This window comes from Tenebrio molitor, chromosome 4 (genome assembly GCF_963966145.1).
Source record: "Tenebrio molitor chromosome 4, icTenMoli1.1, whole genome shotgun sequence".
Classification (NCBI taxonomy): Eukaryota; Metazoa; Arthropoda; class Insecta; order Coleoptera; family Tenebrionidae; genus Tenebrio; species Tenebrio molitor.
In genome coordinates this window covers 554,462-570,570 of record NC_091049.1, presented here as the reverse complement: position 1 = coordinate 570,570, position 16,109 = coordinate 554,462, and the positions used below count along the sequence as shown (strand labels likewise).

General features: G+C 39.3%; 5 protein-coding genes across 6 annotated transcripts; 3 read left to right on the top strand and 2 right to left on the bottom strand.

Annotated features, from left to right (window-relative positions):
• Nucleotides 1-78: 78 nt before the first annotated feature.
• LOC138128946 (transmembrane protein 185B) lies at nt 79-1,471 on the top strand. Its single transcript, XM_069045186.1, has 5 exons — nt 79-187; nt 297-681; nt 736-996; nt 1,045-1,168; nt 1,260-1,471. The coding sequence occupies exons 1-5, from the start codon at nt 150-152 to the stop codon at nt 1,469-1,471; spliced, it is 1,020 nt and encodes a 339-aa protein (XP_068901287.1). The 5' UTR covers nt 79-149.
• Nucleotides 1,472-4,234: 2,763 nt separating this feature from the next.
• Nucleotides 4,235-5,666, bottom strand: LOC138128192 (uncharacterized). The gene is made up of 2 exons (XM_069044381.1): nt 4,863-5,666; nt 4,235-4,501 (listed from the first exon to the last, which is right to left on the bottom strand). The coding sequence occupies exons 1-2, from the start codon at nt 5,664-5,666 to the stop codon at nt 4,235-4,237; spliced, it is 1,071 nt and encodes a 356-aa protein (XP_068900482.1).
• A 5,266-nt stretch (nt 5,667-10,932) lies between these two features.
• LOC138129836 (putative fatty acyl-CoA reductase CG5065) lies at nt 10,933-13,859 on the top strand. The gene is made up of 7 exons (XM_069046142.1): nt 10,933-11,521; nt 12,204-12,601; nt 12,651-12,760; nt 12,811-13,006; nt 13,079-13,315; nt 13,372-13,629; nt 13,687-13,859. Exons 1-7 carry the CDS (start codon nt 11,309-11,311, stop codon nt 13,763-13,765), a joined length of 1,491 nt encoding a protein of 496 aa, XP_068902243.1. The 5' UTR covers nt 10,933-11,308; the 3' UTR covers nt 13,766-13,859.
• A 120-nt stretch (nt 13,860-13,979) lies between these two features.
• Pbp45 (proximal sequence element A Pbp45) lies at nt 13,980-15,258 on the top strand. Its single transcript, XM_069046156.1, has 3 exons — nt 13,980-14,341; nt 14,390-14,533; nt 14,585-15,258. Exons 1-3 carry the CDS (start codon nt 14,145-14,147, stop codon nt 15,132-15,134), a joined length of 891 nt encoding a protein of 296 aa, XP_068902257.1. The 5' UTR covers nt 13,980-14,144; the 3' UTR covers nt 15,135-15,258.
• LOC138129854 (synaptobrevin-1-like) lies at nt 15,143-16,029 on the bottom strand. Of its 2 annotated transcripts, XM_069046166.1 has the most exons (3): nt 15,816-16,028; nt 15,484-15,771; nt 15,143-15,431 (listed from the first exon to the last, which is right to left on the bottom strand). In XM_069046166.1, the coding sequence occupies exons 2-3, from the start codon at nt 15,758-15,760 to the stop codon at nt 15,328-15,330; spliced, it is 381 nt and encodes a 126-aa protein (XP_068902267.1). In that variant the 5' UTR covers nt 15,761-15,771; nt 15,816-16,028; the 3' UTR covers nt 15,143-15,327. The 2 variants fall into 2 exon arrangements, with proteins under 2 accessions (XP_068902267.1, XP_068902266.1); XM_069046165.1 differs by having other exon boundaries at nt 15,484-16,029.
• Between the last annotated feature and the right edge of the window lie 80 nt (nt 16,030-16,109).

Here is a 16,109-nt window from a genome sequence, read left to right as displayed (position 1 = left end):
ACTGATTAAATGCATCTAGAAAACGAAAAAATCGATGCATTTTAATTTTTCACTTTGAATTTTGTTACTCGGCTGCGGTTGGCAATACTGCCAGGGTCAACTGTCAAGATGATATCCAAAACAAAAAGTTTGTAAATAACTGTACAAAAATGAATTTACAAACACTTTTCCAAGACTTTAACCCAAGGTAAGCCCCTTTCTTGTCCCAATAAATCAATCGCCCGCACTCTCGTGCCATTACCCAACAACAACAAAAACCTAACCTCACTCTTTGACACAAATTTTTTCGTTTGCAGTAAATTTGTGGTGCACACGTGCCTATTAATTTTCACAGCTCTTTTTGCTATAAGACTCGATAATTACGTAACGTGGTCTTTCTGGTGCGTATTCGCCCCCATCTGGATATGGAAAGTGCTGGTGATCGTTGGTGCCACAGTTGGAAGTTATGTGTGGTGGAGATACCCGCATTTCAGGCTGGACTGTGAAGCGTACATCCACTACAAGTCGATGTTGATATCCTTAGCTTTACATTTGATATTACTAATGTTCGAATTGCTCGTATGTGATAAGCTGGAGTCCAACAGACATCTGTGGATTCTGGTTTTTATACCGTTGATTTTCATATCTATAGTAAGCATAGCCGTGTGCATCTGGGCTGTAAAACACGACAGGTCGTTTGAGGTCAGTGGAGAGAATTCGTTTTGCGAAAAAATCGTTAACGCTTGACGGTTTCAGTTGGAGTTGTTCTGCGCAGTCAACGTCCTGCAGTTCATTTTCCTAGCGTTGCGCCTCGACGGCTTCATCAGCTGGTCATGGGAGGTCGTGTTCGTTCCTCTGTGGATAGTGATGTGTTTGTCGTTAGTCGGTGTTTTATATACGATTATTTTCGCGGCGATTTTACTACGAACTCCAGAAGTTAATGCTCAACAAAGACGATCTAGTTTTAAGTCGGCCTTAGGTTACACGTTTTTAGTTATTCCTATATTAATATTTCAAGTGAGTGACGAGTATCGCACTGTGCCTACTCTATTGTGCAATTTTCAGGTATTACTAGCAAATAAATTAGACGAAGAGATACGGATGTCGTACACCGCCGTCGTCAGTCCGCTGTTTATCTCGTTCACGACGCTAATTTTAATGTCGTTCAGTGCCAAGGGGGGCAACCGATGTAAGTTTCGCTAACATTCCACCAGGTGGCGCTTTGGAGAAACGTCAACGACATAACCTCGAAAATTTTTCAATCGCCGTTTTGCTTGCAGGGTGGTTCGGAATGCGGAAAGACTTCTGCGCCTTCGTGTTGGGGGCTTGCCCCCTGTTGCAGGAGTACGCCAACATCGCCTATCACAGCGAGAGACGCACCAACGGCGTCGAACTGCAGCAACAAAGCGAGAAGAGCGATCCGTCTAATTTGAAAAAAGCCGACTTGCTTAAGCCCGTTTTGCCGATTATTTCAATCGAAATGCCCGACTGATGTCAGTGTCTTAGTGCTTCCAGAAAGTAAATAATTGTGGTGTCGTAAGTCTTGCGTGTGGAAGTATATTCAACGCGTTCTGTTAAAAAAAGTGATCGATTTTGTTGCCAAACTTGTACTTTTCCTAGTTTCAATTGTTAATACGTGACACTCATAACGAAATATTTTTTTGTAATATGCACTGGGCAATGCGTTTTACGTAAATATGGAATTTTTTTATTGAAACAGTTACTAACGCATCTATTAATTCTGAAGGAGCCAGCACAACATTTTTATTTCAGGTAGCAGAATGGAATCGATTCGTTTGTACTTACATACCCGTTACAGGAAATGTTTTATTGTTACATAATTGTGTTAAAAATATAAGTTTTTAATTTGTAAAAAACGTCTCATTGTAGCCAGTAAATCCACAGGAGAGTTGACCACACTTCATACGTGCAGTGATGGTGAAGTAATAGCCCTTCAAGTACGTCTATATCTTAGTCTCGCTCGGAAAAATTACGCCACTCGCCTTCGGCTCGCTCGTTGAATAATATGCTATTTTTTTTCAAGTCAATTCAAAAATTAAAAAGTCGTCAAAAATAACAATCTTCTAAATTTTATTTTGAAAAGTACTACACATGTAACGAAAATCCCCGATAATTAAATAGTTCTGAAAAGAACTGTTTTTTTTTTCATACAGTAAGTATAGACGATAATATAAAAACATGTGAAAAACACGCTACACGCTGTCACTGTCGATTCGCGGACACCTCTAAAAACTACAAAATCAAATAGTCCGGCGAGGTTTGGTTCTTAGCGCATTTTTATTGCTGTTGTGTTTTTTGTTTCCATATTTTAAGTTGAAGTTAGTGAGATCGGTGTAGTAACAGAACTCATCGAAGTGTTTACCAATTACAGAAATCTTCACAAATAAATTTTTTAGCGGCTTTTATTTTCCTACAAAATTACGTAAGAGTGAAATACACCTATAATTGCATCACATAAATCTGCAGTGACCACGAGATACGTTAATCGTGAAGGATATTTTTTAAATAAAAACAACGTTCCCTTGCTCGATCGTTCACGATTCATTGAATGTGAAGATAACATCAAGAAGAAAATGTTTACAAGGAATACATGGCACGCTTTTATGAAAACCGCAAAATATTTTGAATACTTGACAATTCGTGTCTTCATATTTTGAAGAAAGACAGATAGAAAAAGATTCTAGTCTTCAAAATAAAGAAGCAATGGTTCAACAACAGAAGCACCATCTTGACAGATTATAGTAGTTTATTTAACGAGTTCGTGTGTAATTTGGGCTTTTTTGGCATGAGTGAAACGAGAGTTTTAAAGGTCTACGAGTGCCAAAAAAAAAGCCCAAATTACACAAGAACGAGTTGAATACAAGGTTTTTTTGTTCGACGAGCTCCCCAAAGGCTCAAAATCGCTGAAAATCTTTAAAATAAGCTTGACGTTTCGTTTTGACAAGTTGTCAAATTTATCAAAATCCGTTCACACAGGAGAAAATTCTCAATTTCTGACAATGTCGAACAATAGTTATTTACACAATTAGTGGGATAAAAGCAATATTACAGGATTCGAGTGTGAAGATTGCAGATGACGAGGGCGTTAGCCCGAGTTCACTGTAATCACACGAGTTTCCTGTAATATGCTTTAGGCCACGTGTTATGTACAAAATTTTATCTAAGACCGCCCCGAATTTAAAAAAAAGGTAAATATTATTTATTTCCGCCAGTTTCATTACACCACTCAGTGGAATAATAACTTACTTATCCCACTGAGTGGGGTAATGAAGCTCACTTATCCCACTGAGTGGAGTAATGAAATGCGTCCGGTAATGAAGTTCCTTATTCCACTCAAATGAGTGGGATAAGTGTCATTTATCCCACGGGATTAGATAAAAAATTAAAGTCAATTCAATTCGCGAGCAATTTAATTTTTAGAAGAACTTGGCCATTATCGCTCGGACATGTAATCCACAATTCAAGGACGCAAAAAATCTACGTGCTTTTAATTCTCTTTTTATCGAAGCTGCGGTGCCCCATTCGTTATCCGTTCCGCTTATAAAATAACCGTCAAAACGTTTTTTTTTTTTGTTTCATTTAGAAAATGTTATTGCAAAAAAGTTGTTGATACACAATTGACAATTAATCAATCGATCCGTCAATTGTCGACTCTTCATTAACCGGGAGCAAGCTTTTTCTACCGTTTAATAATTTTTACGACTGGTACATTTTATTTCTGCAAAAACTCCAACGGAGTGTGACCCGGACATCTTGGTGGCATCATAAAAAATTAATCTCGGCCTACCAAGCTAGACATAGGAAATATTTAAGCAACGTCTGCTCCAAAACTTTCCCACTAGCGTACCTTTAGTGTGCAGAAATTCCTTAATTTGTTCGCAGAATTTCGACCCAGGTATTTTTTAACCACACACGCCATCGCCCATTAGTCAATCCTTTGACGTCCGTTGTATCCCTCGAAAAAAACCTTTTATAGTTTTGAGAAGCAATGATCGCACCAAATTAAACTCTTCCCGACCTCGCTCGCATCTTAGTCGAGACAAGGTCTCCCACCTCCCAGTTGCTTCACAAACAACATAAACATTCAAACCGCAACGCACAGCGGTTTTACCGAACGTAATCATCTGAAGCTTCGCAGGCAGAAGAGAGAAGTGTGTAATACAATTTACGTCAGTTCGCACCGATCGATGGGTTTATCCCGCAGAAAATCACAACCGAGTCCGGACACGAACAACTATTTGTCAGAAAATTGCACGAGGAGGACGAGCGTGCTGCCCACTGATGCCAAAATGTTGAGCAGCGTCGCTTTTTCGATGTCGAAAAAATTCGCTCCGCTAAACTTGGGCATGTTGTTCAGGATCAAGTTGGTCAATTCGTACAGTTCTTGCTTGCGGGCCTGGCCCAGGGCTTGCGACCAACGCAACTTGTACGACAGAGCGACGAGTTTCTCTGCTTCTTGTCGGGCGTTGTCGCATATGAAGAACGACGTCAATGTCAAGAACTGGAACAAAATCGTGTACTGAATGGCGTAAGCGACGCCAAATGAACCACGTGAGAGACGATCTGTTGGTTCTTCAGGTGGCAAAAATGTGTGGAAAGTGCTGAAGAAAAAGAAACACAAGCGAAGCCACAAAGTGTGTTAACAAAATCTTAGTTGCATTTTGACGAATGTAATAAAAATAATATAATTTTTATTTTGTTGTTTTTTTGCTGACGCATTCATCTTTGATTGTTCCTTTATAACTTGGAGAATAATTGTGTCAAAAAAAAAATCCACAGAACTTGGTCGGTAACGTAGGTATCATTCCTTGGGGATTCCCTTATATGTGCACAAAATCCGAGCTTTGTAACGTGAAACTCACCAGCATGACCAGCACGGCGAGGGCGTTTGAAGAGACTTCAAGAGAATTCGTTTTGTTCCAAATCGCGAAAAAGGCGTAAAGCAGAATCTGATGGGTTACATGTCCCACAAGAAAAAATATCGGCCATCCGAAGAGATCGTTGAAGACGTTGACCGTCTCCTTCAGGAAGCAACAAACAAACCCGGTCTTCCGTACAACCGCGCCGAGCTCCCCCTCGCGGGCCAACCACAGTGCGAGATTACGATTCAATCTTTTGTACATCTCCCGGAACGTATTCACAAGCGTGGCCAAGAGGATCACGTAGAAAAAGCAAATGTACTCTTCGGCGACGCGCACGTTGTACCACTTGACCACGCCGTACCCGTGGATTTGGTACCAACTGTACATCTTGTAGGTGATGACGGCGAAGAAAACCGCGTGGCTCAGGACGAGGAAGACGTAGTGGAGGAGCGTGCATTCGCCGGTTTTGTCCATCTGGACCATCTTCGCGCTGGCTTCGAGTTTTCTCACCAACTCGGTCCATTGACGGCGCTTCCAGAAAGTGTAAGACGTGATCACGTAGAAGCTCAGAACTGACAAGATCAAGTCGTTTTGGTACAAGATGAGTCGGAGTAAGCCGAAGGAGTCTCGGTAGAAGTTCAGGGCGGTTGACGAAAACACGACTCCTGCAGCTAAGGTGGCCACGACGAGTAAAGCGTAGAGTTTTCGACGGATCGTTTCGGATTCGTTGACTGATGGGGATGTTGGGGTTATTGCGAGAAGGGTGCCGATTTTTAACATCAATTCGAAGAGTTTGAAAGACATGTTGGCGCAAGGACGTGTCGTGATGATCTTTGTTGATCCGTCGTGTCGGTTACAGGATCGCATGAGTACAATTTTAAAAGTGATAACCATCTTTGATAATGTTTCTAGACGAGTTTTTAACGCTTGTCCTATCGATTCGTTTCTAAGAGAGACTGAGAAAGAGCTCACACAACAACTAACAAACCGATTAGTTCTATTGACGACGTTACAAAGGCGTTAAGTAGAAAAATGATTTAATTTATTTCATTACAAAAAGAAACATAACCACACTTACTTGGTTATACGAATCTTCAGTCAGTTTGTAATGCTTGGAATCCGTTGTTCTGATTGTTGCAATTATTACACCAAAAGAGATTTGTTATCACTCAGGCGCCACATGACACACACAATTTTAATTCGTTTTCAACGATTATTGAAATGTCAACAAAGTTTCAAATTTGCAATGTTGCCAATCATACCGAAATTGGATTTTATTGTTTATAATTTCCATTTTCATAAATCATTTTACACTTTTTACCCGGAAATTTAAAAATTAAAATTCAGTTCTGAAACTTCAAATAGTAACTGTTTTAATGTTCAGGTTTTTTACAATTTTTTATTCGAATATTTTACTTTATAATTTTTTTAAAAATTATGAAATGAGGCGACGACAAATACTAAAATAGTAGTTTATTTAATGAGTTCGTGTGTAAATTGGGCTTTTTTTGGCATGAGTGGGCCAGTTTAAAACGCGAGTGAAACGAGCGTTTTAAGGCCCACGAGTCCAATTTACACAAGAACGAGTTGAATACAACGTTTTTTTTTTGTTCGACGAGCCCCTTAAAGACTCCAAATCGCTTAAAATCTTTAAAATTAGCTTGACGTTTAGTTTTGACAAGTTGTGACATTTATCAAAATCCGTTCATACAGGAGAAATTTCTCAAATTCTGACAGTATCGAACACAAAAAAAAATTATTCATAGTGGAGGGATGAGATGGTCAAAATGTTCATGGTGTGGGCATTCAAAGACAAAAACCTGACACCTTGCTGAATTGATAGCTTATACAGGGTGAATTCGAAATACGTCACAATCTTAAAACCCCCGGATCTTCAGGAAGTGAATAAACCGAAAATGTGGTTAAACATTTTAAATTCATAAAGTCCAATTTAACTTAATTCCATCTCGAACGAGACGCTTCTGAAAGTTCTAATAAATCGAAACTGAATATCCGCAAAAACGATTGTTTTGAATGAAATAGCCGAAAAACACTTTAAACACACAGCCGCAAAAACGTGTAAGATTAAGAGTGAAAACCAAGTGAAAGGAAAAGTCAAAGCAAAAACCACAACTACCGTACTTACAGTTATTAGACACAATGTTCAAAATGTCGGTCGTAATTTCTAATACACGCCTGTGCCCTGAGACACAAAATTCCAACCAAACAATAACCGAAGGTCGCACTGAAAACAACTAATCTGCACGCGGTACTAGCACCCGCGTAACAAAACTTTTTGCACCTTTTTTGCGTTGCACTCGATAACTTTTTAAATCTTACTATACGTCTTAACGTGATATCAGTGGCGTACTCAACTTTTGTGGTTGAAGTTTACATGGCTTTTCTGCCCTTATGCGGATCTATAGCCCAAAACTGGATGCACGGGATTTTTACAAATGGTTTGAAGATCCTGGGGTTTCAAGATTGTGACATATTTCGAATTCACGCTGTATATCGTAATGTTCCATAAAAAGTTGCCCAAAAATTGTCGTGTGCAAAAGGGCGTTAGTCAAAATTCTTCTATATAGATATCTTCTTCAACGATATTTTTTGAAGGAGATATTTGAACAAGACTTGAGCCACACAATGACAAGATCCTATACAGGGCATTTTATTTATTTTTTTACGAGTGCACCACTTATACCGTATTTACAATCTGCAAACAAGAGAATTAATATTTGTTACTAAAAAAAAATGGGTATAACTATTAACTAGGGTACTTTTTTGTATAGGTATACATCTACTTAAGAAGGTCAGAATTTGTTAGTACGTTTTTATGTGGTGTATCAAAGTTAATAGACTAGTATGTAATATACTATTCTAGTAATTAGGCTTAATGATCAAAGTCAATAGATTAGTAATATACTAAAATAAAATAGGCTTAATGATCCAATTTGAATTCAAGGTCGAATGGAGAATCCCACTAAAAACCGTGAAATATCTTCGGAACGGTGTGAAATACCGAAAATGTTAAGGAAAGAATCATATTTTGCAATCAGCTGTCAAAAATTTAGTTCAAATAAAATTGCGGATAATTCGGAAACAGTAAACCAAATTTGAAACACTCCGTATAAGATCAAAGAATTAATTAAATAGAAAAATCAGGTACTATTCCAGACACGGAATCTTGGTCAACATTTTTTTGACATTTCTAAAAAAGAAATGATGTAAACCGATCATTAGTGTCATTAATAAATGACAATTAGAATTAAAAATCACTTTCAAGTATCTTGTGACATTAAAGAAGCAGGGAAATGACATTATGGAATCCAAAAGTTGGGTTATATTCAATAAAGGCCCCTTCACACATATTTGTCAGTTAAATGTCAGTTGTGGCCAAGATTCCGTGTCCGGAATAGTATACTCAATTTCATATAAATGTGCATCTAAGCAAGCCATGAAAATCTGATTTTCTGTTGGTAGTAAAGCTAAAGCTAGTGACTTTAACTTTCAAAGTTGCTTGCTCTGCGCGAACCCGATTTGACTAATTTTTTAGTTTTTGTCCATTTTAACATTGCTGATTTCAAAAGCAATGTTACGTCTTTTTACTGATTAAATTAAAGTAATTCTTATTTGTTTTTGTCTTTGTATTTTTACCAAGTAAAGATTTACTGGACATGACCTTCATAAATGTGACTTTTGTAATGTAACTAAATTAAAGGTGCTTTTACAAATGCACAGCTCACTTGATGAACATTTATATGAGAACATTTATATGAAATCAATTATACGGGGTGATCAAGAAGGACTGTTTAAGTTGGTAACACTGGGTCGTATTTTAAATCGTATAACAGGAGTAACTTCCAGTTGTTGGTGGCTTGTCGTTGTTAATGCTATACCTATGTCAGATATGTGTCAAATAAACCAACTGAACATATCCAGTTGCAGTGTTATAAATAACCCAATTAAAAAAATTTCTTAATTGTATTGCCAACTTAAACAGTCCTTCTTGATCACCCGGTACTATGGCGGACAAAAAATTTTGAACGATCAAATTTTGGCATATCAAAAAATGTTAATGTAAGCTGCCCTTTACTGTCATTATGACGTTTATAAATTAAATCGAAAAATTGACGGTTTGAAGTAAACGTCTCTCAAGTTTATAATAAGTGATACAATGCCAGCCGTATCTGAATTTACTAAAGCCAAAATAGTAATCTTTCACCAGAGGGGTATGTCGTATGGGCAAATTTCGACGAATTTAGGGTTATCGAAGGGCACTATCCATGCCATTATGCGGAAGTGGAAACACACTGGGACGGTGGTTCGGCGTCCAGGTTCTGGAAGAAGGCGGGTGTCTTCCGTGGAACAGAACGAGGCACCCCCGAACTATCACCGAAATCTGTGCCTGTCCATGAGGAATAGATTGCTCTTGGTTGTACAACAAAATGGAGCAATGATCAAATATTGACTTCAGTTTTAGTTGTAAAGTTTTTTTTATTTTAAACTTTTAATTTTAAGTTTACTAAATAAATGTTATAATTTGTTAGTATTGTGGATTGATCTGTACTTTGAATTTTTTTATATTTGCGTACCAAAATACAACCTGTTGGGTCGTTCTGTCTTGGCGTAAATAGAACTAAATTTGGTTTCATCTATGATGAAGACATTCCTGATTTTGTGTTGATGCTAAACCTCTAAGAACTAGATAGGTACGTATCTACATTCTACACCACTCGATAGCCTAGGCCCTAGGGGCTGCAGCGACTTTCGCAATTTCGACGGCAAAGACGAAACGATTGCGATTCATCCAGATTCACCATTCGTGAGCCGACATAGGCACACCAAAATTTTTGTGTGAATCTATGATGACACATGACTATGGTGACATGACAAGAAAGGCAAAAATAAAAAATGAGGTTAGTTGACCATAAAGCCAGTTTTACATTTATATGTCAAAGGAATAACAAGTCGTTCAAAATTTTTTGTCCGCCATAGTACCTACTTGTAGTCCAAGACGTTAATAAATTCAAAATTACATTTGTACGACTAATAATAAATTTAATATCTTGTTCTGTAAATGAAGAAGAAAAAAAAGAGGACAAAACAATGTGTTAATTTAAATTGCTTTTCCGTTGACCGCTTGTTAATTTCAATATTAATGAATTATTTTGTCTAAAATATAGTGTATTAATAGACCTCATTAATACACTATTTTTCATTAATCAACGATTTTTGCGATTTTGACGTTTTGATGATATTTTGATGTATAAACAACCTCGAACATGCATAGTTTGCACTTGCACCTGCAGCAGGTGGTGCAGCTATATTTTATAGCTCCATAACTGCACAATTACGAATTCACTTTTTCAAAAGCCGACCTTTTTGGTTATAATTCGCATGTCATATTTTTCAAAGGTAACTAGGTTTTCTTAGCAACCGTGATTTTTACTTGAAATTGAATGTGAATGGAGTTGACGTCTTCTGACACTCTTTGTGGAAAAGTGAATAGAAAGTGTTGAAAAATTTTAAAATGGACCCTGAGGACAAAAAAAGGATGAAGATGAAGATCTCATCTTTGTCGAAAAAGATTAAATTGGTTTTGATTTGGCTTTAATTTGAAATTTTGTCACAAAAAAAAAAGTTTGCGGTCAACGAAAAAATTTTGTAATCAACTCGTTTGTTAATGGGGGATTAATAATCTCAACTATTAAAGGCACTCACTCGCTACACTCGTTCGTGCTTTAAACAGTTTCAATTATTAATCGCCTTTCGTCTTCATTAACCAACTAGTTTATTAAATAACTATTAAGAAGCAGGTAGAGATAAAATCTAGAAAAGTTTCATCCGAACCCGACACCAGGATTGTTATTGAAAAAGATTTTTTATCCCAAAAATCTCGACCTCTCAAGAGAGAAAACATTTAAATAAATAAATTATTTATGTGGTGTAAACGACGAATTGTAATTTTTTCATTCTTCGTATATAATTTAACATATTTTGTTATTCAGAGTTGTGCGGCATACTAAATATAACAACGTAACAGTGAACTCCTTAGGTAGGTATTTACTTTTGATTTTCCTTAATCAAGCACAGATCAGTTTTTTTCTTAGTTACCGACACTCTACCCGTCTACCGTTAAAGCTTACACGACCCAGCGCCCAAGACATTTACCTACACAAATTTTTAGCACGAAAATTTTCCGAACCCGGTCCAGTAAATTTGTCCGTCGTGTGTGACCGCCGCAAATAAACAAGCGGGTACGTTGAACAAACACCACCTCACCGACTATTACCAATAAAAAAACCCACGATTGGTAAAAATATTACGGCGAGGATTTCGCCTTAACCCCACCAAAACCTCATCGCGATAAAATCATCGGTCGCGAGGATGGTTTCCATTGCGAAAGAATTCGTCCTTTGAGAAACACCGGTTTCCCTATCGCGATGGTGGAAAACTTCGACGAGTATCCTGACAGGATCGCGCAGACGTTCGCCAACAAGACGGTACTGCTGACGGGCGGCACCGGTTTCGTGGGGAAAGTCCTTTTGGAGAAGTTGCTGCGCTCGTGTCCTGCGGTCGGGAAGGTGTACGTCTTGGTCAGGAGTAAGAAGGAAAAGGAGCCTCACCTGAGGCTCAAGGAAGTGTTCAAGGATCCGGTGAGTACCTCTCTCTGTTGTTTACGGAAGTTATTTCTTTAAAGAGAAGTGTGTCGGAAATTGGGAAAAATGTCACAAAACCAAAAAATTGCGAACTATAAAAATTATTCAAAGCACCGTAACTCATTTACAATGTCACTGGTGAATAATAAAAGAAAATTGGTCCAAGACTGGATCTTTGTGGTATCCTGGAGGTATTAAAAAAATGCGAAATAACGTTACGATATTTGACAATTTGTTGACGTTGCTGCAAGTAAGAAATAAGCGACGTTGAAAAACCATACCACTGCAGTTTATGAAGCAAAACAACGGCATTCTTCTACAAATCCATGTTGACATTGCGAAATATTACACTTAGCTCTGCGGTAGATGTTTTTTGAAGAGAACAGAATTTTAGCAAAACTATACAGTGAAGAAATTGATGCCTTTTTTAAAGACAGAACAAATGTGTTAACTTGATCCAAACATCGTAATAAACAGAAGTTGATTGGGCAATGTTAAAAATGCGACGAAGAGGTGACAACTACATGAGTAGGTACAGCAGTGGCAACTCGTGACTATTTCAATTGGGTCCGCATCGAAATAAATATTTTTCTGCTTCATTTTCGACAAATAAAAATAACAAATACTTAAACCACATCCTTTTTATTTTTGCAACGACTCTTTAAACATTTCGTTCCAGATCTTCGACTCGCTGAAGAAGCAACAAGACCTGGAAGTTTTCAGTAAAGTGGAAGCCGTATCGGGCGACGTGAGCGCCCCCAACCTCTCCTTGTCGCACTACGACTGCGGAAGAATTTGCGCCGAAGTCGAGATCATCTACCATTGCGCCGCGCTCGTCAGATTCGACATCCCTCTGAGAGATGCGGTCTTCACCAACGTGCGCGGCACGAAACTGATGCTCGAGTTGGCCAAGAAGTGTAAAAAATTACTCATTTTCAACCACGTGTCCACCGCTTACTGTCACCTAGACCAGAAGGTCCTGCACGAAAGGACTTATCCACCTCCGACGGATCCCGACGGGATCATCAAGATTTGCGAGTGTATGGACAACGACATCGTCGAGAGCATCAAAAATAAGTAAAAAAAAAATCAAACGTTGATTGTGACGTTTTAATTTGTTTTGCAGACTTTTAGATCAATTTCCGAACTGTTATCCTTTTACCAAAGCTCTGAGTGAAGGTTTGGTCAGTCGGGAAATGGAGGCGCTGCCGGTTGTCATTTTCAGACCGTCAGTTGGTAAACATGTAAGGATTTGTCGTGAAACTTTGACAACTGACAGTTTGCAGTGGTGCCAATTTGGAGGGAACCAATGCCAGGATACACGGACAATATTAATGGTCCCACTGGATTACTTATAGGGGCGGCAAAAGGAGTCGTTAGGTCCATGTACTGCAAAGGTGACGGTTATCTGGACTATATACCGGCGGATATTGTGGCTAACGGTCTATTGTTTACCACTTACGACTATCTAAATCACAAAGGGTAAAAACGAGTCTCTTATGCACCTGAACCAACCAGTGCGTATCCGACCATCTACAACATCCACTTTCGCAGGGAAAGAAGAGTTTACAACGCCGTCTCTTCCAAAGAGTACCAAATCACGTTCAACGAAGTGATCGAAATGGGAAAAACCGTCGTAGCGACAGATTTACCCTTCAACATGATCCTCTGGTACCCCGGAGGTTCGCTCACCCAATCCCGCCTGAAACACTTCGTGTCCGTCGTCCTGTTCCAGCTCTTTCCGGCTCTGTTTGTCGACTGGTTGTTGATCTTCCTGCGTCAAAAACCATTGTAGGTTTTTTTTTATTGTACTCGACTCATTAGTCGTAATCGATTGTTTTGTGCAGCTTGATGAAAGTGCAGAAGCGCATCCTGAGCGCATACAAGCTTTGCGAGTATTACGTCAACAGGAACTGGGACTTCAACAACGATAACACTCTGAAGGCCATCCAGAAATTGAATCCTAGGGAACGACGGACGTACAAATTGGACGGCACGGGTGGGAATTTTCGCGAGTATTTTACCAATTGCGTCCATTCGGCTCGCTTGTACCTGGTGAACGAGGCAGACGATCAAATCCCGGCTGCCAAAAGACAAATGAAAGTGTTAGTGATGGTGGAAATGGAGTCTTGGGAGGTTTCATTTGATATTTTTTTTTTTAGGATGTGGTTTGTGGACTGGTTTTTCAAAATCTTGATCGTAGCGGCGCTGGCCTATTTCGTATGGAATAAGGTGTGTTAAAACAAGGTGTGCAAGTATGAATGGTATTATGAGTTATCTTTTAAATTAAAGATGTATACACGTGTCTAAATGATTAAAACAGCCTTAAAATGTACATGTTTTGTTTTTTTCTCCAACGTATCATTCACATGTTCTTCACTCTCCACCTGAAATTTTTAACAACTCTTCCATTTTAATACCAACCTTACAATAATTCGTTTCGTTAGCAGCAATCCAATAGTAGTTGGCTGCACTGCAACAACCCCCGTCACCATAGAAACCAATAAAACCTGTGATAAACATGTGAAGTGTTTAACTGGTTAGTTTAAGTTTGTTTATAGACTAATTTGAAGGAAATTGTTTACACGACCCAAATACACCAATAATAATTGTACTTACGATGGACTTAACCTCAATCGATGATTTCAAATCGAAAAAACCTGGCCCTTTTAACATTTACCGGTATGACGCCCAACTAGCCATAGCCTTCCAAGCCGACTGCGAAGACCTTTTGCAGAAATTCAAACAACTTCAAAACTGCAGCTTTGCAACATTTGTAGAAGTATGGAAGCAAACATGTTTCATTTCAGTTTTCGAGTAAGCCAACAAATACTTGTCAAAACCCTACTGCAGTCTCGTTTTTAGGGGACAACAGTACATTTTAATGCTGCAAACGTTTCTAGAGAACTGTTTTTTCATCGCAAAAAAATTCCTTTTTTCCACTGATCCCTACATACAAACTGGAGGCGTCTATATCTTGTATGCTCTCTATTACAAACAACCAATCAAGTAGGTGCGCGGCGACTGTCAAAATCAGTAACAAAACACCACCGGTTGTAGGGAATGGGTGAAAATCAGACTGACCCGTGCGGAAGCCGATAAAATGGTAGAAATCGTCGAAGTACACAAAAGTTTCAACTCTCTCGACTTGGTGTTTATTTATCACAAAATGCGCAAAGATGGGGCTTTCCAGTACTGCGCACTCGTCCAACCTGTGGGGCTGGAAGCGCGGTTCTTGAGGCGCTACGACTTGTCTAACGAGGAGTTGCAACGCACGAGCTCGACGAACGATCCGCTGCGGAAGTTCAAGGAATTGATGGAAGAGGATCCGGATCTGGTTCAGTTGGAAGAAACGGACGAAGAATACCAAAAGCTTGTCAACAAGTATAAGGTGAAGAACGAAAAGTTGTTCGTGTTTCCGACGCAAATCGGGCAAGAATTGAAGAGGGCGTACAGCAACGTGTTCAACATAGATCTGGAAGACGACGAGGAGCGGGCAAGGTTGAAGGAGGTGAAGAGCAGGGCGATGTCAAACATGAACGCCACCTATCGGGGAGAGAAGGCGGTTTTGACGGCTGCGAGTTTGGAGGCGCCCTCTACGTCAAAGTGAATTTACAGTTAGTATAAATAATATATTTTGGAAACGATCACACAACTAGACCTAAGAAGGACCACTTAACGTCAAATATATGCGATATAACATCTAATTTAAATATAATATAATTTCATAAAGATATTGTGCTGGTTACGTTACAAGGCACTTTCAAGGCCACATGTTCCAACGGAATTTTACAACAGAACGGTTAAGTTGAGGGGGCTGCAGTTGGGTGTTGTTCCACCGCTTTGGCTGAAGGAGTCGTAGTGGTACCTGAATCGCTACTTCCTGTCACGGAATTACTGATAGAGACTGGAACAAGCAACTGTTATCTCCGCCGCGATAAAATCGCTTGTTTACTTACCTATGATGATAATGAGTATCACCAGACCAATTATGCCCAAAATGATCATCATTTTGAGATTCTTCCACCAATACTTGCGTTTCAGCTTCTGCGCCTGCTGCTCAAACCTCTTGCCACCTTCTTGCAACGCGTCAGCTCGGCTGTCCAGCTCTGACAGCTTCTGGTCCCTCTCAAGTACTTTTTCGACGTTGACCCGCATGATGCCCACCACTTCGTTCACCTGGGCCTGGGTCTGCTCCAGCTTGCTCGGGGCGCGACTTCCCGACGGGTTCTCCATGTCTGACGAGACTAAACGCGGTTCTTGCGGCGCAAATTGCCAAAATTGTACTTACTGTTGAGGGACGAAATCCGCACTACCAAAAACTCAGAGGACAATAAAGAGATAAACACTTATCTGTAAACCAAACTTGATAACGCGAATTAACAATGAATTCCACCAAAATGACGTGATTGATCGATGAATTAACGAATTTTGTGCAAATTAACTCAAATTAAGTAACGGAATGGGTAAAAATAAATAAAAAAGTGACTAATACTCGACGGTCCGACTAAATCGCCATTACAAACATATGCGTCATACGTCATCCGCACGTCAAATTCCCGTGGTTGGGGTTACGCCGCGGATG